At 41.5% G+C, this 23,027-nt stretch overlaps 2 protein-coding genes across 4 annotated transcripts in view; both read left to right on the forward strand.

Moving 5' to 3' along the window:
- Window positions 1-4,019: 4,019 nt before the first annotated feature.
- Window positions 4,020-16,683, forward strand: MATN3 (matrilin 3). 2 transcript variants are annotated; one of them, XM_066545844.1, is made up of 6 exons: window positions 4,020-4,996; window positions 7,774-7,896; window positions 8,316-8,438; window positions 8,981-9,103; window positions 14,285-14,389; window positions 16,183-16,683. In XM_066545844.1, exons 1-6 carry the CDS (start codon window positions 4,531-4,533, stop codon window positions 16,236-16,238), a joined length of 996 nt encoding a protein of 331 aa, XP_066401941.1. In that variant the 5' UTR covers window positions 4,020-4,530; the 3' UTR covers window positions 16,239-16,683. The 2 variants fall into 2 exon arrangements, with proteins under 2 accessions (XP_066401941.1, XP_066401942.1); XM_066545845.1 differs by lacking the exon at window positions 7,774-7,896.
- Window positions 16,684-21,410: 4,727 nt separating this feature from the next.
- The window catches only part of WDR35 (WD repeat domain 35), a 42,970-nt gene continuing 41,353 nt past the window's right edge, over window positions 21,411-23,027 (forward strand). For both annotated transcript variants that reach the window (XM_066547175.1, XM_066547176.1), the window contains exons 1-2: window positions 21,411-21,499; window positions 22,123-22,240. In XM_066547175.1, coding sequence (XP_066403272.1) covers window positions 21,476-21,499; window positions 22,123-22,240 — 142 coding nt within the window. In that variant the 5' untranslated portion in view covers window positions 21,411-21,475. The remainder of the gene's footprint in view (window positions 21,500-22,122; window positions 22,241-23,027) is intronic.

Consider the following 23,027-nt stretch of genomic DNA (forward strand, 5'->3'; position numbering starts at 1 on the left):
CCAGTAGTGTTGGTTGATCTTTTTGGTGACTTTTTTGTTTAAGTGCTTCAGTGTGCTGCAGACAGTCCAGCATACTTAGTTGCAGGTTTAGTGGTTGATCCATGCTTCAGTAGAAGTCCTTATGTGGCTGGAGAACTTGGATTCTCTCTAACACACAGTCCTGTGTTAAAACCTTTGCATTTCAAATGCTTGGGTGACTTCCCCTTGTCTGATTGGTAGGTACTTACCCATGAACTGGGAAAAGGGAATTATACTGGAGGCTTTGAGCCCTTGGGGAAATCTGATGTCTGGTCAGCTCAGGCATTAAAAGCAGGACAGACACCCAGTAGGACTGCAACATTTACATTGGAAAATGTCCAGAGTTGTTGGAGATATGCCATAACTTAGTGATGTTCTTCTACTATCAACAAAAAAACCAAACCAAAAAACCAAGGTACAAAAAACTTTCCACACTTCCTCTTTTGTATCAAGAGCTGTAAAGAGGTAAAAGATTATTTAATGATTTAGTATGGCTGAAGAAATAAAACACTTTACTGCTTTGGAAGAGAAGAGCTTCCCGGTGTTAAATTCTGGGAAAATGGATTCAAATTGTTGCAGTGTAGAATTTTTGGGGTTATTCCTGTATTTTCAATATGTATCTCTGTACACATTTAAAAATGCTCTGTTAGGGCTGTGCTACCAGCAGTAGTTTCCCCTTTTTAATTAACTCGGGTGCCACCTGTGAGAGCACTTTGAAGTGCAGTGGTTTCAGAGCCTCTCTGCCCTGTTCTGGCAGTGCTGTCCTGGTGGTTACCCCAAGGGGGTACCCGGCGTGGGCCCAGTGCTGTTGGCAGCTGCACTCTTATTTCCAGATTCTGAGGAGCTGCACTGGATCTGAACTCCCACAGAGGCTCCAACCCCAGGGCATCTTTAGATGCTGCCACGGACTGTTTCAGTGCGACTGTGGTTTCATGCCGTATAAGAAACAGCTGAAACTGGGCGTTGCTCAAACATGGATTCCAGCACACTCTGCTCTGGGTCCCTCTGCAGTGAGGGAGTGTCTGTGTGTCTGATCATGAGTGGGCAAAGAGCTCCTGCCAAGGGCTGTTTACTGAGACTGTCCTGGTGGGTGGCTGACCATGTGTGTGAGTAGTATTTGACAGCAGCAGGCACTGCCTGAAATTTGTCTGGGGGGTGTGTGCATGTGCTCTTGCTCAAAAAAGCTGCAGTGTCTTCTGAGAGAGAGAAACCATTATACTCCCCTGGAGCCCTGCCTGCCCTGTGGCTTTCTCTGCCTGAAGGGTGGTGGTCCCTCTTCCCTGCCACCGTTTGCAGCCTTTGGGAATGTGATGGTGGCCTCTTCTACTGTGCTTTCATGGTAGAACTTGCTGAAGAGAGTCAGTGTCTGCCTGATACTGTACAGCTGGGGGCTTGGTGGTTCCTCTTCTAAATCAAGGCTTCCTGTTCCCCTGATGGAGGTGATGAGAGAGAAGATGATCCTGCATGTCAAAAATGCCAGTCACTTATTTTTAGAACTTTAAAAGTTTAATAGTAATAAAATGGTTATAAAAATAGTAATATAATTAGAGTAATAAAAATTTGAACAATTGGGATTAGGACAATATGAGACAATAAAAACAAAGAGTTACGGACGGTCTGGGTACCTTTTTCTGGGCAAAAGAAGCCCGAAAAAGGACACACGCTAACAGAGGATTAACCCTTAAAAGCAATAGCCTGTTGCATATTCATACATCTCATACATGATGCATAAATTCCATTCAAACAAAGGATTCTGTCTGATCAGTGTCAGCTTCTTCCTCTTACTCCTGACGGCGTCTTCATGCCTGAGCAAGGCGGAAAGAAGTTCTTTTCTTCTGATAAGTGAGCAATAAATTCTTTTTCTCTGAAAGATTTAGGTGTCCTGTGGCTGCTATCTCGGTGTGAGTCCTTTCTTTAAAAAAGTATCTTACATAGCATAGTTTCTATTTTAACATTATGTTATAACCTAAAACTATATTTAACACACTACTTAAGAAAATTAACACAACTTTCTAACATAACACATACAATATTAGTTTTAAAATTTGCGAAAAGCCAATCATAAAATACCTATTTTTCACACTGCAGTGCGACGAGATACAATTTGGCAAAAGCGTCTTCTAACGCCCTGTGCTGGAGATGAGGGTGCCTTTGTGCCTAAAGCCGTGCTTTCCCAAAAGCTCACTGCAGCTTCCTGCAGGAACTGGCCAAAATGTCCTCGGCCACGTTTGGCAACAGAGCGGGCAGTTCCTTGTGCCTCGGTGATCACATTAGGAGCTTTTCTCCCGTTCTTTGCAACTACTGTCCTGGAGGCTGAAATGCAAAATTAGCCTGGAAGGAGGAACGGTGTGTCAGCTGCGCCCAGGTTTGAGCTCCGCCCCGGCCCTGCCGCACGTTCCCAGCGAGGAGCTCTGATCCTCGCCCCGTCTCTCTCCCCGGTGCTGAGCGCCCGTCGGGGCGGGGGAGCGAGGGTTCCCGGCCTGCCCTGCGGAGGAGGCAGCGGGGGCGGCCGATGCCCCCTCGCTGTCCCGTCCCCCTTCCCGCTCCCGGCAGCTTTAAAGGCGGCGCGGCGGGCATGGGGCCGGCGGCTGCAGCACCATGGGGCGGGCGCTCGGCATCCTGCGCTGCTGCCTGGCGCTGGCGCTGGCGCTGCCGCCGCTGCCCGCGGCTCCGCAGGGCCCCGCGCTCCGCCCGCGCCGGCAGCCGCGCCCCGGCGGCCGCTCCGCAGGTACCGCACCGGGCCCGGCCCGCTCCGCGCTCCCGCTGCCGTTCCGCGCAGCTCTTCCCTACCTGAACCCCGCGTAGCTGTTCCCTGCCTGCGCTCATTGCTCGAAACATCTTTATTTCAGACTCGTGGAAGGACCAGGTTACTGAAAAGGTTTTTTTCCTTTTCAATCTAAAAAAGGGAAGTTTTCTACCTACAAATACTGCACTGGCCACTGGCTCCACTGGCTCACTAGCTCTTTTTTCTTTCTTTTCTTTCTTTTTTTTTTTTTTTTTTGGACAAACCTTGCTTGTCTCTACTCATGCATGCACTAACATTTCTTCATGTTCTTTTCAGCTTCCCAAAGGCGAAACTGAGTGAAACTGAGTTACAGGATGAATATAAAATTGTATAGAATATAGCTGTGTGGGATCCTAGATTCGGCTGGTCTATTACTCCATCCAAAGGCAAAATCAACTATGCTGCTGTGCTTCCTGAGGGAATTTGTGCAATTTCTTTTTTTCTCTCTCTTTTCACTTGAATTAGAAAAAAAGGTTTCTAGTGTCTTGGGGGGAAAAAAAAGTGCTGTTCTCACCTCTACTTTTAAGATACGTGTGAAGATTTTTTAAAATTTCAGCTGGAACGGAATAATAAAAGTCACCTTGATAGTAGCCAGGAGAGGTGGGTCAGGTTCCCAAAACAGCCCTCAAGGTGTGAATTCAAACTGAACACCTAATATTTTGCTATTTAATGCACTGGTGAGCCAAGATGTCTCTTTTATAGAAATACTCTTGTTTTGGGTTGCCCATTTTTCAGCTGCAAATCCAGCCTTGATGGTATAAATTAAGTACAAGGTACTGTCTGTGTCAGGATGTGGTATATCAGGACAGGGAGGGGGCATTTCCTTTGCCTGCTGTCACTGTCTTGATTGGTTTTTGTCTTCCTAGAGGTGATGTTTGTCTCTGATCTAGGCTATGGCTTTTCTGCTTCTGTCTAGATTTATATGGCAGTGAGGAACTTTGGAAATGTGTGTGTAAATGTTTATTTTTACATATACAATTATTTCATGAGTAATTTCATTTTTCTCTCTCTGCTCTACAAGCCATAAACAATAACAATTTCCAGAGAAGCCTTTTTACAACATCATTTGTGTCTTTTTCCTGGTTGGCCTTTATTTGTTGTTGTTGTGTATTTTGGATTGTGATTTACAAACAAGAAATAATTCCTGATTAGCAGTTTATATTGTTACTATCCAAAAATCTATTACAATCCATTCCCTATATGATCTAGTCAGATGTTTTGCCATTTTATTTCTTTATCTTATAAAAACTGGAATTCAAGCATTATGAAAATAATCAGTAAATACATTTATATATAATTATTTCATTTCTTTGTTGACTGTTACATGAAAACCACCACCCTTTGTTTCAAGGATAGTTAGACATTTTGAGCGCTCAAATGTGCACCTATCTATTAATGCTTAGAAAAACCCAGTTATTTATTAATCAAACCCAGTTATTTATTAATCAAAATTAATATTTACGGCTCTCTAATATGTTGCTCACTATAATTTGAAGCGTCTTCATAAAGAATCACCAGCATTATGTGGCACGAGTAGTTTGCCATGACAGCACTCGCTGCCCTTGGGTGAAGCTCCTGTCCCGTGTGGGAGATGACTGCAGCACTTTCCTTCCCTCTTGGCAGACACTGCCTGTAAGAACCGGCCTCTAGACCTCCTCTTCATCGTAGACAGCTCCCGCAGCGTCCGACCCGAAGAGTTTGAGAAAGTGAAACTCTTCCTGTCAGAAATGATCGATACCCTGGATGTGGGTGAAAGAGCGACGCGCGTGGCTGTCATGAACTACGCCAGCACTGTCAAGGTGGAGTTTCCCCTCCGGACCCACTTTGACAGAGCCTCTCTGAAGGAGGCTGTGTCCCGCATTGCGCCCTTGTCTGCTGGCACCATGACCGGCCTTGCCATCCAAACTGCCATGGAAGAAGTCTTCACTGAGGAAATGGGCGCCCGGCCAGCAACCTTCAGCATCCCCAGGGTGGTCATTGTAGTGACAGATGGACGGCCGCAGGACCAGGTCCAAGGTGTGGCGGCGAGCGCGCGGACGGCCGGCATCGAGATCTACGCAGTCGGAGTGGGCCGGGCAGACGTGCAGTCCCTGAGGATGATGGCCAGCGAGCCCCTGGATGAACACGTCTTCTATGTGGAGACCTACGGCGTGATTGAAAAGCTGACATCCAGATTCAGGGAGACTTTCTGTGGTAAGGGGAGCAGTCCAAGAGAGCAGTGTAACTCGGCTCCTTTTGACTGCTGCTGTGGTTGCACTCCGTAAGAAAGACGTTTTTCAGAAGTGTTATGTATCACATCTAAATCACATCCTTTACCATCCATTGGGCAAACAAGCCAACCCTCTTTTTCAGTGGAGGCCAAGTAATGGCCTTTTCATTTTGAATAGTGACCTTAGTGTAATGTAGGTGACAGACCTGACTCACGTGAACCTCCTTGTGCAGTTGGTCAGATTTAGAGAGAAAGAGAAATCACAGCAACCTGGACAAGGTTTGACTGTATATAATTACTGAATTACTGAAGGTACACCAGAGCTGAGCAGGCTGCTCGTTTCTTTTTCCATCTCACTGGGAAGGAAAGAGGGTGGGAGTGTGGAGCTGAAGGGATTCCCTGTAGGTTCAGAGTAGGACAATCAGCGTGGCAGGTAAACCACCACACTGGCTTGAGCAATCTGGTGCAGGATAAAGTGCCCAAATGCAGCAGCAGATCATCTCAGGACAGGCTTTCACTCCTTAGGCACTGCTGGGCGTTTCCAGTGTGCCAGGCTCACATCTCCCTCTGTTTCTCTACAACTTGATTTAGACAAGGAACTGTGGGATGGGATAAATTAGCTTTGTTTTTTCAGGGCTCATCTTCAAAGAATGCTGTATGTATTTGGTTTAGGCTAGAACTCCCCTAACAATGCTAGGCCAGAGTGGGCTGTTACTGTCTTTTACAGGGAAAAAAGATCATCTGGAGTATTTAAAACTGCCTATAGATAGCTGTGACACAGCCCTACTCACAAAAATCAAAATACAACTTTCTGACAATTAAAAAACTTGTGCAAAGTAGATTTTTCTAGTGAAGTTCTAAGAAATTTACTTTAAAATAAATCTCCAGCAAATAATAGGTAAAATAGGTATAAATGACATTGTAAAAGAATTAAAATAACAGCCACTTTCTTGGGAACTTGGTTGGCAGTGTGTTACTTTTGTTATTTCAGAGCCTTACTAAAAATGACCACTACACCTTTTGAGTATGTTTTAAGTGAATAAACCTCTTTCTCTAGGTATGAAATAATTGTGTAAGACCATCTGCAGAGAGGACACTTTGCCAATAATTAGCATAGGAAATGCCTTGAGGTTTGGTTTGACAGCACGTTGTGCTGCTGGTGTGACCAGACCCTCACAAGTGCCCACCCGGCTGGACAGGTACATGTGCTGTGAACACAGCACTCGTGTCCACTATGTTCTCACCAAACCAAGCCCTTTCATAGTAGCAAAGAAAAATCTCTTGTTCTTAGGAATAAACTGTTTATTGTGCTGTAGCATAGAAATTAGGCCCCTACAAGGCTGGAGGGTAAATCAGAGAGCTCACACATGTACACTTCCAGTGGAACTCTGAGTCGCTTGCGTGCAGTTTGCCAGAATCTGGGATTCATGAAAATAACAGGGTGAAGGAAAACAGTCTTTAAAAAGACTCCTATAAACCAAATGAATCTAAGAGGGTCTTTTAAGTCAGTGTGGTAAACTGGGTCTCTTTACAGCTCCAGAGTGCTTTTTGGTCAGAAATCTGGACTCACCAGTGGCAATAAGGATTTTCTTTCACTTTGACCAAGGCAATTAATTTATTTGCAGGGTGAACTGAAAACAGGGAAATTAATGTTCAGGGGAAAAATAGTTGGCTAAGATCAAGTTCTTGATGCACTGAGAGCATTATTCAGCATGAAGCCATCCCAGAGATGGAAAAGTCTTAGCCTTGAGTAGCTGTCCAAGTCAGTGGACGTTTGACTTTCCTACCACAAAAATCTGACTATTTGAATCTAAGCTTCTCACTTATGCTTGAAAAGATCACCCAGAGATTTTGCTCATGTAAAATGTAAAGAAAGACAAGACAACTCTATCAGCCTTTTTTAGAAGAATTCTAAATCTTCCTTGTTTTAGAAAATGGGAATGTTGCCATTTTGTTGCCACAAAATTGCCTTGTTTTCAGAAACACATGAGAAGGTTTAAGCTCTCTTGCTTCTGATTTTTTATCTCACCAGTATTACTTTGGAGATTGATTTTACCAGTAGTCCATACCCACAATAATACTAATTAGTAACTACAAATCTAAGTAAAAATCTCAGGTAAAACCTTCCCTTCCCTTCCCTTCCCTTCCCTTCCCTTCCCTTCCCTTCCCTTCCCTTCCCTTCCCTTCCCTTCCCTTCCCTTCCCTTCCCTTCCCTTCCCTTCCCTTCCCTTCCCTTCCCTTCCCTTCCCTTCCCTTCCCTTCCCTTCCCTTCCCTTCCCTTCCCTTCCCTTCCCTTCCCTTCCCTTCCCTTCCCTTCCCTTCCCTTCCCTTCCCTTCCCTTCCCTTGCCTTGCCTTGCCTTGCCTTGCCTTGCCTTCCCTTCCCTTCCCTTCCCTTCCCTTCCCTTCCCCATAATAGAAAGGAATTGCATACAAAGACTCAGAAGAGCTTTTCATGGTTGAGTTCCTGTGTAATGTTACTGAATGCTTACTATCTCTCCTTGTTGAACCATCTCATTTTCAATTCATCTTTTCCCCTGCCACCTCAGGTATGAGTTATTTCCCTGCCGTTTATGGCCTCTCTCTCCTGGCTATGGAGTGCTGCAAAGGAGGTCTGTAACTTGTGACAGGAACACTGCACTGACATTTACTACCAGTAATCCAGCAAACAGTGCAAGATGTACTTGTGTAAGCATGAATGAGTAATGCCTGTTCCTGTCCTCCGGGGTGGCTGAAGTAGCTCTCTGTCACTGCCCTTTGCAGCTGTGAGCGTGTGTGCCCTGGGGAGCCACGGCTGCCAGCAGCTCTGTGTGAGTGATGGGGCATCCCACCTCTGTGACTGCTATGAGGGATACACCCTGAATCCAGATAAGAGAACCTGCTCAGGTATTATTCCTTTGGATAATGAGTTCAACTAGGAAAAAAAAACCCACACTATTTGTGGTTTTGAGATGCTACTTGTTTGCTTCTGTTGAAACAACAAACGTGTATCTTTTTCAATAAGAATTCTAGACATGAATAATAAATAAAACTCAGCTGCAAGTAATGGTGAGATGTAGTTTGATTCTATCACTGTCCTTTTTATTGTGCCTACAGATCCATTCATTAGGGCCAGATGCTGGAACAAAGTCTCCAAATGTAGACACTATAGATATTTTCTCCTACCACTTGTTCTAATTCCTTCAATTACTATTGCCATTTCTGAGCTGATTCCAAATCAAAATTTATTTAAAAATAGGAGTGTGCACTCCATCTCAAACTGCTTGTTATTAACAATAAGTTTTGTCTCTAACATGCCTGCCAAGCTATGGACCTGTGTGCACCTGGGAGGCATGAGTGTGACCAGATCTGTGTGAGTAACAACAGATCCTATGTCTGTGACTGCTATGAAGGCTACACCTTGAATCCAGACAAAAAGACTTGCTCAGGTAAGAATTAAAGGCTACTTGATTATATGAAACTCATAGAGATATGGACATGTTTTCTGTGAATTACCCTAAAATGAGAACTCAGCTGAAGTCTTTTCCTTGTTTCCAATAACAGTAACATTGCATTATTCTTTACATTTGTTGATTAGAAAATGCAGTTTTGCACTTATCTACCATTTTATTTTATTTGTTTATTCTTCACAGAATTCCATAAATACTGTTTAGCTGCTTAGTCTGACACAGGGCAGGTTATTGCTCATCTCGTGGGGGTTTTTAGCTTCATCCTTACTGGGGATGTACAAGACTCTTGGAATTGCTGATGAAAGACAGAACTGCATGAGATGTGGTGTAGTCATGTCTTGCAGTATCTGCCTCCTCCATTAAATAATTAATAACTGAATTGACCTGTCTGCAGCATAATAAAATAATGTAGTAGGACACTGGTTAAATCATAAGGGAATTATAATTTAAAATGTTGAGCATTTAAAACAGTATCTGGGAGGGATTAACAGGTTTCTTTCCTAAACCATGGCTCACCACAGCCATGGACATGTGTGCACCTGGGAGGCATGACTGTGCCCAAGTCTGTCTGAGTAATGATGGATCCTACAGCTGTGGCTGCTATGAAGGATACACTCTGAATCCAGACAAGAAGACTTGCTCAGGTAAGATCTGATTAAGGAAAAATGTGTTCCACTGAAAGCAAGCAGCTTTTAAAAATCTGGCTAATTGATTTTTTCTGATAAATTATCCCAGAGTTTCTGTACAACTCCTGAAAACTCAGGGCAACTTTGTTTTTCCATACGTACAGTAGTAAAATGAGATCCTTGGCTCTTCTGCAGTAGTGTGAAGGTTGTATTTGGTTAAAATTAAAATGCCATTTAGCATTTCCTTGAGGACTTCACAGTATTTTCATACCCATGGAGCATGAATTGCCATATCCAGTATGGGATTTGGACCACTTCTGTCAGAAAATCTGCAGTAAAGCAGCACAAGGGAATGAGATGAGGGAGAACATGGACTGTGCTGGAAGAATGATTGTAGTCTGTATCATCATGAGTGTGATTGCTCTTTCTGGTGGATGTGTTTGGACCTTAAAAAATATTCCAGCCTTAAGGCTCTAGAAGATAGAGGGAAATGTTCCTTCTCAGTGCTGGTCTCTTGTGGAGAACAAGAGCATAGATGTAGCTGGTACTCAGGGATGTACACATAAGTATATATTATCTACAAATTGTTATCTATTCTATAATATCTTCACTTGATTAGGGTTTGATCTTCACTCTGAATTTCTTTGGATGTCTCATGATTTATTTAGGCAAAATCCTTTTTTCCTCCCAGTTCCACTATAATCCTTTTCCTTCCTGTATTTTGTGTGACAAACTGTTGCATTTAGGCTTCCAGTTCCAGGAAGTTCCTGGGCAAATCTCTCAAGGTAAGTCACACGTCTCACATTTCAAAGAGGTGAAGCCAGAGGGTCTCAGTATTTCTTCCTGCCTAGGTTAGGAGCTGATTTTGTAAATATGGTGCTTAGGATGAGCTCTTAGCTGGCATTACAGAGAGGCAATAAACATGTAACGGAATGTAAATTCAGTTAGGCCTCTCCTTTGGGAGTCTAATCCCAAACCTCATTTCATAGCCCTGATTCTCCTTCTGCTTACTCAAACTTTAAATTATTTTCTTCACATGCTTACTTTTTTTTCCCTTTTGAATCTCATTTAAATGATGCAAAAATAGTCTAGGTCTGGGAGAGGGTCTTTTTTTCCCTTTTCTTTTACCTTTTCCTTTTTTTTTCTTCTTTTCCTTTGCTTCCTTTCCCTTCTCCTTTCTTTCTCTCTTTCTTGCTCTCTTTTCTCTCTTCCTTTCTTTCTCTACTCTTTATTTTTTCTTGTGCCTTGCTGGGCCCTCTTACTGCAAAGATATCCAAATATAGGAACTCCTTCTCAGCTTGCCCTTTCAGAATTGACGTGTTAAATTTGGCAGAAAACAGCAGCCTCACACATAAAGTGCCCACTTTGTAACTGGCAGTGGGTGTCACATCTTTTTTAGCAGCCACATATACTTTTCTGTTAATGGTCTTTTCACTCCATAAAACAGTGTCTTCTCCAACTCAATTAGAGCTGAAATAATGCCAAATAGTCTCTTAAAATCAAGATATTTGTTCTCTGAAATTCTGTTGGATAATTGTTTTGTAACTTCTTCACTTTCAGTTCCATTCCTTTTGCCATCTGTTACAGCTGCAAAAAAGCGTTGCCAGTATTCCAAAATTTCCTACTAATTTTGTGACGTTGATAGTCAGATAAAAACATGCTCTGTGCACCCTGCTCTGGTTAACAGCATGCTGACATGCAGTAAAAACATCCTGGTGTGAATGCAAATGAAGATAGATTTGCTAATGGGAATCACTATGACCAGCTCTAAAGTTTGGATATGGGTTGATATTCTCTAAAGTTTGGATATGGGTTGATATTCTCTAAAGTTTGGAGCTTACACCTGCACTTGGGTGTTAAAAAACAGTTCTGTGCCCACTTGAGCAAATGTCAGAGACACAAAGAACTTTATATAGAACAATGTTAGTAAATAGTCCCCATGCCGTCTTTGTCAACTTATAAATAAGGCCTTCCCTAATTTATGTAATATTCAGCAAACCCAGAAGTGACAAGTTGTTGAGAAGAGCTGGGGTTAGTCACACACTTTGCAGTACTGTGGAATGTGTGTACCACCATGCAAGACAGTTTGAGGTGATGTCCTCCCCTCCAGCCTGAATTTCATCTTGCTGTTCCTTTCTTTAGCTTCTCAGTGACTTTGTGTTACAGTAAAAATAGAACAATTTCAGAAGTGTTTCTTTCCTTCTCAGTCTGCTTACAGTAAAGTTATTGCATGCTGGAAACCTTTCCTAGTGTGCCTTTGGAGCTGATGTGGCATCTCACATCTGGTGGGGTTACACAGCTGGGTCAGAGGGAGCAAGCTCTGAGGTATCCCTTGCATTAATTAATGTATTAATCCCCAGTAATACAATTGCTGCTCCAAGGTGAGATCAGTTACACATCTCAGCAGTCCCTGATAAGATTCATAGAGGAGAGGCTCCCAGCATGGAAAAGCATTGCCATTGGGAAGAATTAAAAAATGTTATCTTAGTTTTGGATAACTGCTTCTCCAAAGCACATCCGGTGTGAACTGGTGTGTGTGCACCAGGAACCTATGACTGGCAGCAGATCTGTGTGAGTGATCACAGACCTGTGACTGCTATGGAGGCTTTATCTTAAATTCAGATGACAAAACATGCTCAAGTATTTGGATTTTTTCCTGAATATGTTTATTTATTGAAGCACCTTGTTTTAATGTGTTAAACATCTTTAATCTGTTTGAGAAATGGTCTATCAACTCACAAGCTCTCAGGAAGTATAATCCCTTTTCATTCTTTTATACCTCTTTCCAAAATATTTTGAGCTAGTTTGGTTCTTCTCCTTTAGTTTTAGCAGTTGCTGTATTTAAAGCTAGTTTAATGTTGTCATCACACCTTGAAGGACTCGCTGTATTTAAAAATACACTCTGCATTCCTGAAATGGGAATAATTGGGGGTGTTGGGAAAGCAGGGTTCTGGGGCATCTGTCTCAGGGATGTGAGTCTCCATTGCCTACCAGCATTTGGAGAATGGCTGGAGGGTCCCCAGAGGAACACAAATACTCAGGTTAGAACTGCTGCAATGCTAAACCTTGCATCCTTGGCATCTCCTCTGAGCTCAGTGGGGAAAGAATGAACTCACCAACTGTTTTCAGATGGGCAATACTGGGATCAAGTGTTGGCAGAACGTCTCCACAGTTTGATGTAGAATCCAAAGTTAAGTTGGGTAGGAAGGGACCTCAAGAGCTGCCTAGCTGTACCTCTGGTTCAGAGTGGGAATCACCTGCCATCACATCAAGTGGCTGAAGATGCTGTGTAAGAGCACAGTTATAAAATTGGTGGATATAGACAAACACCATCTGCAAAAATAGTTCCTTGTTGGTCTGGACTTGACCACAAAGGCAGTGTAAAAACACAGCTTAGCATGCTTTGTGTGTCTTGTTGGGCATCCCAGGGGCAACAGGAATCCCCAAATTTTGAATATCAAATACTGGAACACTTTCAATTTCACAGTAGGACTGTAGAAGAATTCAGAATACCTTTGAACAATTGCCAGAGGTGGTTGGAAAAATAATTTTTTTAAAAGAGACAACATCCAAGGAGGATCAGTATCTATCATTGGAGAATTTAAATGCAGACATAAAAAGTTAACTGGCAGTTGGTTGGAAACCAACCATGTTGGTGTGATGTTCTGAACTGGCCTTTCTCCAGCTGACTCTTGAACAGCTCTTCTTTGTACATTGACCATAAAGCCAGTGGAATGTTCCAAACAGGGGAGCTGAACAAATACAGCCTCAGTGGAATCAAGGAGACACCAATTTCAACATTGGCTTTAACACAAATGAGTTTCTGCACTGCCAGATCTGCAACCTCATAGATTTTGCAGTTTCCTTTTAAAATGGGAGTATTAATGGCATGATTGACAAAAAAAAAAACAAAAACAAAACCACCAAAACCCAAACCAAACCAAAACAAATAAAAAAAAAAAAAAGAAGCCAAAACAGTCCAGGGAAAAACAGAAATGTACTTGTGTACAATTTACTGTTTCTATAATTTACTTTACTGTTACAATGCTCATACACATTGTTTGACATTGATCAGCTATGCATTTATATATCTAGAGAAAAAAATTATTAATATGCTATTGTTGCCTTTGCAAGTAATGTAAAAAAACCCCATTTATTAAGAGATGGGTATTTTATACATGTAATACCTCTTGATAACTTATTGAAAATGTATTTGTAGGCTCTCTTTGAAGAAGGCTTTGCTTTTGGAAGCTTATTATTCCAGTCTCAGATGTGGATGGTGAACTCACTACAGTACCTGTGCTGCAGTAGCTGTTGATACATTTGTTCTCAGCCTTCAGCAAAGTGGTGCAGCCTTAACTTATTTACTTTATGGAGTAGGTGATGTTAAATTGCCTTTCATACAGCCAAGATCTCACAGCCATCTACTGATGCGTGATATTATTATACTACAGTGAAATTGTCATCATTGCTGATTTTTTCTGTGAATTATGGAGAAAAAGGAATTGTTGAGGACAGCTGAGGTTGGTCTCCTGGCAAGTCTGGAAGACTGAGTTCAAGACTTAGGAACAGATTCAATGGAAGCACTGTAGAATATAGCAATGATCACTTTCCCTTTCTGAAGAGATTGGTAACTCCTGTTATGCTAACTGGCTCCTCCAGTTAGATTGCTGGGTCTTTCTGCCAGATTATAAATTCACTTGGGCGTATTTGAATGATGTCATTCCCTCCATCTATATTCATGTGACATTTGAATGGATTTGTGTCCATCCTCCCTAGGCATGCATGTCGCAAATGTCAGAAACCAAGAGTACTTGTGGGGTAACACAATTAAAGTTGAAAGGGAGGCTGCTTGGTCTCTGCAGCCAGGCCCTTTTTTATTTTTATTTTTTCTCAGTAATGGTCTAATTTAAAGAGTGTAGAGGATCCAGGTAGGCAGGTGAGGAACATCCTGCTCTGCTTCCTTCTTGGCTCGAGTTGAGCTCTCTGTCCTGGAGTCCCTGTCCTGGACTCACTCAGGTCTCTGGCTACACACCAGCCCCTGTTCACTGCTGCTCCTCCTTCCCACCTGCCCTGGCTTGCAGTGCTTGCTGTAGTCTCACAGCGTGGGTTTGATCCTTCCACAAGATCAAGAATATTCTTGGGATTTAAATGTTCAATAACTGTAGTAAATATAGTAAATGCTGTTTTCTCTCTTAGGAGCCATAACGAGCAGTCTTGTAACTGAAGAGTCCTGTAAGTGTGAAGCCATAGCTGCCCTCCAGGACTCAGTGACCTCACGCCTCGAAGCTCTGTCCACAAAATATATCCTTTTTCTGACATGATCACCTGCATTCAGCATTTTCCTGGTATTTTAGAGGTAGCTGTTTTGTTATTAACCAGGGAAGAAATATCCAGGGAAGAAAGTATTTTCAGGGTGATTTTAGAAATATTATGGAAAAAAAGATAGGTTGTTGCAAACACTACTATGTTTTCACATTTCATTGAAGAGCAACATGATACAGATAAAATAAATGCATATGCCCACACTCCCCAGATTATATCTGCCATGTTGAACATCAAGCACTGTTCATCAAACTCATAATTCTACTGGGTGGCTTTTACTGTTACATCAGACACTCAGTTTTGAGCCCTCCTATTATGTCCCAAAACTTTAGGGACAACTTCACGGGCAGTGTGACAAGAGTCCCATTAGCTGTGGTATCCCTCTGCATCCCACCTCCATGGGCAGGCACTGTCCCAAGTGATTTTCAAGCACCTTCTTTTCCCTGAAAACGTGTGAGCCTGTTAATATGCAGGCATGCAGGAGCATGAGAGGGCTGCAAGGCAGGGTGCTGGAGGCTCTGGGCAGGCCGGGTACCCGTGGGGGACCCGAGGTGCCGGCTGGGGTGGGATTTGCCGGCTGCGTTTGCTGCAGTGCCGCAGCTGCAGCCGGGAAGGGAATCGCGGTCAGCCCCCGGATCAGACATTCCACAAACATGTGGGAGAGAAAAGAAAGCCCAACCAATAAACAAAGAGAAAGTGGTGATCTCTGTGGTACCACAGTAAGACTGAATGCTGAAATAAATGCCCTCAGATGACATGGTAGGAACTAATAACTGGAAGTTGAAGTTGGACAAGCTGTGGTACATCATAAGGCATAATTTTTAGAAGTGAGAGTGGTTGATCACTGCTACAATTTACCAAGGAAGGTCACAGATTTTCTTCGCTGAAAATTTTTGAGACTGAAGGCTTTTTTTTGTCAAAGGTGCTCTTATTCAAATAGGAATTGATTTAAAGGAGCATTATGTCTGTAGTTATCATCCCAATCTCTGAGGCTTCAAAATCAAGGAAGAGTGGACTATTTGAGATTAAAAAAAAGGAGAGCTTTATACATAATTTAGATAGATACAAGAATTTTTCAGTTTGCCAAAGTTTCTGAAAGTCAAATAAACACTTCTGCCAAGGACACAAAACTTTCCCAGTTTTTGGATAAATTCAAAGTTATTTTTATGAGATCTAATTGCACATCCCTCTTCATGCAGTGTGCTTGGAGTTCAGTTTATCTGCCTGGGAAAAGCAAGGGGAAGAACTCACATTTTCCTGGATTATAATATATAATTCCATGGAATCTAATTAGTTAAATCTGAACACCAAGATATTTAAACCTGTAATGTCATCTCAGTAGTAGCATGTCCTTCAGAGATCAATCTTTCTGCCCCAAGAGCTCATGTTAAACAAGAAAATGTTGTAGGTTTAAGTTAGGAATAGACTTTATACAAAGAACCGAGGCTTTCTTTCAAAGTTATTCTTTGATGGCCATTTCTATCCCTAGCATCCTATCAAGACAATCTGGAAAACATAGCAGAGACCTTCTGCTCCTCGTCCCTGGGTATCACCTGATCCAACACTTTATAAGAAATTAGGGTTGTTGAGATTATTTGAGAAGATGCCAGATCTTGACAGAGCTCTAATATGTTTGGAAATCTCTGTTTCAAGCATGTATTGACCTCACCCAGAAACCAGACTGGTTTTTTTTGAAAATGCAACAATGAGAAAGACTGTAAATAAAACAAACCTTATAGCCATCTATTTTATTGTCCTTAACAACTGACCACTAGAGGAAGTGTCTGAGAAGCTGCAGGCATATCAAGACAGACAGCAGATTGTCTGAGCTATCATTTTGCTTTATTTTAAAATAATCTTTCAGAATCAAGCCTTTTTATTGTTTTCAGGAAGCTTTATTTCATTGCACAGCTTACAAAACAGCAGTGGTTAATTATTATGGACAAACATCAAGAAGATTTCAGGAAGACAAGAGTCTTGAAAATACAGTGACCCTAAGGATCTTCATGTACAGTCACTTTATAGCCATGAAGCTACTCATACCTGCTGTGCTTCAGTGTCTACTGCAGATACTGCTTTTCTGTAGTAACTGCATTTTTTATTCTCTTACTTCAAAGAAAATACAGGAAAAAAAGAATGGATACAGTATATTACATTATATAAAACTTTGAAGTGGCAAGGCAGAATGAAAAAATGTGCCTATGTATTCTTTCAATTAAATGGGAAAGTTGGGATCTTGTAACTTATTTTAATAAAATACAATATGATATGCACATTGATGTTGGAAGTTATTTTGTATTCAACCTAAAGGACATGTGTTATGAAATAAAGGGTTTAAAAAACCCAAGGAAACAAAACTTCAAGGATAAAGGAGGCATACATGGAAGAAATAAACAGAACACTGCCCCACGTCACATGTTTTGAAAAAGAGGTATTTGATTTTAAAATTTAGATGTCTGTAATATAAGCTGTATAAACTGTATATATAGATAAAAGATTGAACAGTAATTTCAAGTACTAATAATGTTTAAAATGTAGGAGAACAAAAAAATCCTCCAATTTAATATTTTTATCCTGCAAGATTTACTTATGTTCTTAGTCAGACTTTCCTGTTGTCATTACAGATTTTATTGACACTTGTGTCAATCAGGCTTTTAGGAAAAAACACACAAGCTAAGAATTAAAAAATAGTTGTTAAAGGAATCCAATTATATACACTTGGCATTTATAATCATCCAAATACTTTAGAAATGATATTTAAATTAGGAGTCAAAACGATAGGGTTTTTTAATGGAAAAATCCCACGTATTTTGTAGATCTTTGCAATATAATGATACAAAATATCATATGTGGTAACTGGTTTGCCAAGGATGTATGAAACAACATCTGTACTTGTTTCACACCCTGCACATACCACATTCAAGCACGTTCAGTTATGTTCACTACACATGGGAGTGTGACTGCAGGTATGCCTGCACAGTAATGTGAAGCTGGAATATAACATGAAACAGCACAAGTGAACATGGGACACAGCTTCAGCTGTAAGGGCTAAAAATGAGACTATAAACCCTCCAAGAATGCTGGATTTGGCTCTGCTTTGTATTTTGTGGTGTGTCCCTGTACTGATATTAATTTGCTGCAGTACAATTAAAGTTAGCATGGGACGTCCTTATTATACTACACTTATTTCTTCAAAGTGCTGTGCATGCATATTTTTTTTATATTTCTCCAAGTCATGGACTTTTATATCCAGCACTTTGCTTACTTTCATGTCCTCTGCTTAAGCATGAGTATTATACAGGCATTTACAGGGCCAGAAGTATGCCTTGGCCTCTGTAATTGGTAATAAACAAATTGTAAATCTAATGCAAGACTTTACAAGTTCTTGGCAATTGGGAGGGGATGACATCAGTCCTATTTACACTAAGGCCAGTTGTCAGATGAGATGTAAAATTTTATAGGATAGTGGAATATTGTCCTGGAGGCCAGATGGATCTTGCAAACTGTCAGCTGGGCAGGCTTTGATTCATGCACTAGTAATTGTAACTTCATTTTGTTTTACAAATGATAATATTTACATTCAATTCCACTGAGCAATCACCTGCCTCACTTTGTGAGTACCAAGTAAAACTCCAAGATGATATAAATGATTTGTTTAAAATAGGACATATTGTTGTTCAGAAAAATTGGATTTATTATCCAGTGTGCTACAAGCCAATAATTACACACTCAAAAGAGACTGATTGTTTATTTCAGAGTTGTGCACCCAGGTCTGGGTGCTCAGTGGTGTTCTAAAAATCAAGCACATTGCCTATAAAAACTTCTTAAACTTAGTAAAACACAAAAATATAGTAAAATTTCTCCTGAATACAATAAAATTGCAGTACAGATTCTGTTTTTGTCCATGTGCAGTTCATGAGTCCCAAGTCAGTTTCAGTTTTGGGGGTCTTTCTGTTAAGACCACCACAAAGTTGGAGGAATACGTTTGGTCTGTGTAATGAATTCATGAGTCCAATAATTTCAATTCCATGGCTCTGTGTGTGGTTAGCAGTACCTGAAAAGGTCCTTTCCACTTCTCAGCTAGTGGATCTCTTTCCAGGTTTTCAGGTAGACTTGATCTCCATGCTTGAAAGAATATATTGATGACTTGATTGGGACTGGTGTTCTAAAGAGCAAGTACCTGTGTAATAATCTCAGGTTTCTCTTTAAAGACAAGAGATAATCTGTTAAAGCTTTTTCTCTTACCACATCATCTGGTCAGTTTTTCCTGTCAGTTTCACATTATGTGGTGTACCATACAGAATTTAAAATTTTTCTCAATTTTTTTTTAGAACCTGGCAGACTCCTTCCAATGTATCAAATCAGTGGTTGAAAAGGGAACTTTTAGATATACAGGGTTTTGGTGTGCCCAAATTCTACCTGCAATTGGACTAAATGCATCCCTTAATTCAGTCTTACCATCAGTACTTTCCTGGTCCCAATTATCACTATCCTGATTCTTTCTCAGAGAAACCAACAATTGTACACCTTCTTCTTCACTATCCATTTTCAGACACCTTTTCTCTATACTAGAAGCAGAACAGCAACAAGATAATTTCTTTCTCTTCCATCATCATTAACACATTTGAATCGGACACCAATTACCTGCATTTCTTTCTTGTTTTATGACCATTTCTCAATGAGAAAAATAAATCCACACACAGGATTTCATCCCACTTATCTAATCTTCTGCAAAATAACAGTTGTAGCATGTTATTATAATTTAATGTTCCCATTTCTGGCCACTTTTTATCACCATCCAATTTATATTTTGGCCACCATTGAGTACAGTATTCTTTTAACTACCACTTTATAAGAAGTTCTCCACCAAACTTTTCCCAGTGATTCCAAATACATCCCAATGGAAAACAAGGAGAAGATTTAACTGATTGCCCCATTCCACATTATTACCCAAAAAGAGAAAGATTTTTAACCATGACTTCATACACTCCACTTGTCACTCTCAAGCATGTATGAGCTTTCCAAAATTCTACTACACAATACCAATTCCACAATATTATATCAACCCCTCTATTTACTTTATACAGTCTCTTTTCATATATTGCATCTTTGTGTCTCTTATCCCCTCCTGGATGAGGAGATAGTCCCTGACCAAAATGCCAATGGGTGCTGGAGTTACAGTGCTACAAGTTACATAGTTCTTCTATTAATTAGTGTTCTACCTTCTGTTGGTCAATGATTCTCTTTCTTCTCATGTTAATCAGTCCATGTGCTCAGTCTTTCTTTTTGCTTTTGGTTTGGTGGATTTCTTGGGTCCGATGGTTGCAATCTGCCCTGCCAGAATTATCCGTTACCCAGTCTGAGCTGATTGCCGCACGATGCTGAGTTGACTTTATTAGTTTCCTTCTTATCTTGGGAGTTCTGCCAAATGTGGGCCTTGTGGCCCATAAAGTCTGCATTCTTTGTGTCCATTATCAGTGTGACATCCTTCTTCCCAAGCTTTATTAACCTCCCCCTAGGTCTGAGATCATCAAAACTTGTCCAGCTGTAAATTTTAACATGGCAGTATTAGTGACAAGTAATTTATTTTTCTAATACCTCAGCATCACTGAGAACTTGTTAGTGTGAAATACAAAGCTGTGTTTTGTGTCAGGTACATACAGACAGTGTGTGTATTTGTGATTGTGATATGTGTGGAAATCGACCATAGGACAATTATAAAGACAAATTCTAATAATAACTGAGGACTAAAGCATGGAAGAAGGCCTTTGAACCTATCTTTTGTTCGCAATTTACCTTAGTTGATTTAGGAGTATTTGAATTAAAGTGTTAAGGATGTTGCTCTTTGCTTGTAGTTAAGCCTTAAAGAGTTTTGTAATAATAAACTTTTGAAGTATAATTTTAGAATATTGCTTGTATCCCTGAAACTATAGCTTTGGAATATATATAAAGGAAACATGCTTATCTTATGCCTTAACAAAACAGAGAAAAGCAGCTTGAGAAAGGAAGATGAACATCACCTCAAGGATTTATGGTTTTGACCAAGGGAAGCTGGACATCACTGTTATTAGATTTATAGTCCTTGCAATTAAAAGGTGGACCCACATCTGGGGAGCTGGACTTCACCAGATGGGATTCTTCTTCCTTTCGGAAACTGGACCACCACCATCTGGGGATACTCCTTTCTGGGATACATCCTGAGAAAAACTAAATCACAATATTGTATAGAATTGTGATGTAAAAATTTGGAATAGAAACTGCTGAGAAAGCTTATGAGTACCCCTATCAATACCTATAAGCCTCAACTATCAGTGTGCAGTTGGAGGGAAAACTTCCCCCACTGTACCCAGCACTGTATTGATCCTACTTTACCATATTAATTAATAAATTGATTGCTGCTTGAATATTGGCTTAGTCAAGCTTCTTATTTAAAACATTAGTTGCTCTTTGTTTCAATTATTAAGTCTCCTTCCTTTTGATTAGGAATGCCTTTAAGCTGAAAAAGGGCAGGTTTAGGTAATATATTAGGAAGAAATTCGTTACTGTGGGGGTGGCGAGGCTCTGGCACAGAGAAGCTGTGGATGCTCCATCCCTGGAAGTGTTCAAGGCCAGGCTGGATGGGGCTCGGAGCAGCCTGGTCTAGTGGAAGGTGTCCTGGCTCATGGCAGGACATGGCAGGGATGCAGACGGCCTTTGGAGTCCCTTCCAACCCAAACCATTCTATGATTCTATGTTGATGTAAGTTACACTACAAACACCGTGTGCAGACAACCTGCGGTTCACAGACTTTGGGATTTTTCTTGGTGTAAAAGCAGCGTGACCTTTATTAACGAACTAGCAGTACTTTCTAACCGAGCCGAGCACTCCCAAACCGCCTGGGCCGGGCGATGCCCTCAGCGCCCAGCGCGGTGATCCGGGCCCACCGCCGGAGCGGGCACACCGTTAATGGCGCCGGCCGCTCCCCCGGAAGCGGCGCCATTTCCGCGGCGGTTGCCAGGGGGACGCGGCGCCGGCTTGGCCGCGCTGCCGTGAGGGCCGGCCCGGCGGCTCCCGCGCTCCGCCGCGATGTTCATCTACCTGTGCAAGAAGGTGCTGCTGGGGAGGCGCGGGCGGCGGAGGGCAGGCTGCTCTCGGGCAGGGGGAGCTGCCCTGGGGAGTCCCGGGGATCGGGAGCGCGGAGCCCGCGGGGGCTGAGGGGACCCTCGGGGCTCTCCCGCCGCCCGCGGCCGCTGCGAGGCGGCCGGACCCGGTGCGGCACTCCGGGACACGGTGCGGCACTCCCGGAGCGCTGCCCCGCTCTGCCCCGCTCTGCCCCGCCGGTTCCCTTGGCCTGGCTTGGGGCTTTTTCCGTGTCCCGCTGCTCCGGCAGCTCCGCAGTGTTTCCCCCGAGAGGCTTTGGACGCGGCTTTTCCGCTGGAGACCGAAGCCCTGTGCACTGTGTGACCCCTGGCACCTGTTTTTGTTGCTCAGCACACCTTGGCAGGTGTCCTGTTATTATTATTTACTGCATAAGTTCAATTGCTTGAGGGTGGCACAGTTTCTCTAGTGCTTACAGTTCTGTCTTCTTTCTTTTTTTGCATGTACGGGTCTGTTAATAGAAATAAATTTATCTCTTGTGCTATTGTAGATGTCTCTGAGGTGTTCAGGTAGACCATATAAAATAAAACGTGGTTATTGCAACTGTGTAGAGATACAAAATACTTCTTTTTCAGATTGCAATTCCCGGTAATATTCGATTAAAATGTATTTCCTGGAATAAGACCCAAGGTTTCATAGCCTGTGGTGGAGAGGATGGATTACTGAAAGTTATAAAATTAGAAACACAAACAGGTAAATGGGAGGGGTGTGTTAGTTTGTTAGTTTTTGTTTCTTTCTTTGTTTTTTTAAATTTTTTAAATTTGTATCTTAAGAACAAAACCCACCACACTTAAGCATAACTTCTTCCCCAAGTTACTTGACAATATTGCATATGTTTTAAATCTGTACATAGCTATTATGTATTTCTTCTAACATCAAATTTTTTCGTCACTGTCTTACGTATACAGTTTTTCTCCAGCTGGTCTTATTTGGCACACAAATCATTTGTCTACCCATTCTATCTGCTGAAGTTTTCTTCAGTGCTGCTTCCTTTTTTTTTTTTTTCAGGGCATATAATTAATTATTTTTGTGTAGGCTCCCTCTTTATTTTGGAACTTACTTTGTTATTTCTTAATTTTATATTAGTGTTTTCTACCATCTTAATTATTTTACAGAGAAAGCTGTGTATTTTCTTTTAAATAAATATGTTCCAGGAAAAGTAAAATCCATTTTCAAAAATTTTAAACTTTTTTTTCTGAATGTAACGAAATGTGATAACCATATATATTGTTGTGGGGTTTGTTTTTCTTTGGTTGTTGTTTTTTTTTTTTTTTGTTGTTTATTTTGTTGCTTTTATCCCTGAAAAACTGCTAGACCATAAGGCATGTATATCAATTTGGATGACAGATGTGAATGGCAAACAAATGGAACTGAGGGGTGGAAATTTCATCCTGCAGTTACTATGTACTTCTTTTTAAGTGGTTTAGTTTATCTATGTAAATTGTGATTACAGCTTGAGTATTCATAGAAACATGGTAAC

This window comes from Molothrus aeneus, chromosome 3, assembly GCF_037042795.1.
Source record: "Molothrus aeneus isolate 106 chromosome 3, BPBGC_Maene_1.0, whole genome shotgun sequence".
Lineage (NCBI taxonomy): Eukaryota > Metazoa > Chordata > Aves > Passeriformes > Icteridae > Molothrus > Molothrus aeneus.

Excerpts from the sequence above, each read along its gene's own strand:
- MATN3 (XM_066545844.1), top strand. The coding sequence starts at position 4,531 with ATGATCGATACCCTGGATGTGGGTGAAAGAGCGACGCGCGTGGCTGTC. Across the intron at positions 9,104-14,284 it reads AGACAAGAAGACTTGCTCAG|GAGCCATAACGAGCAGTCTT; the intron begins GTAAGATCTGAT and ends TTTCTCTCTTAG. Across the intron at positions 14,390-16,182 it reads CGAAGCTCTGTCCACAAAAT|TAGAGGAAGTGTCTGAGAAG; the intron begins ATATCCTTTTTC and ends ACAACTGACCAC.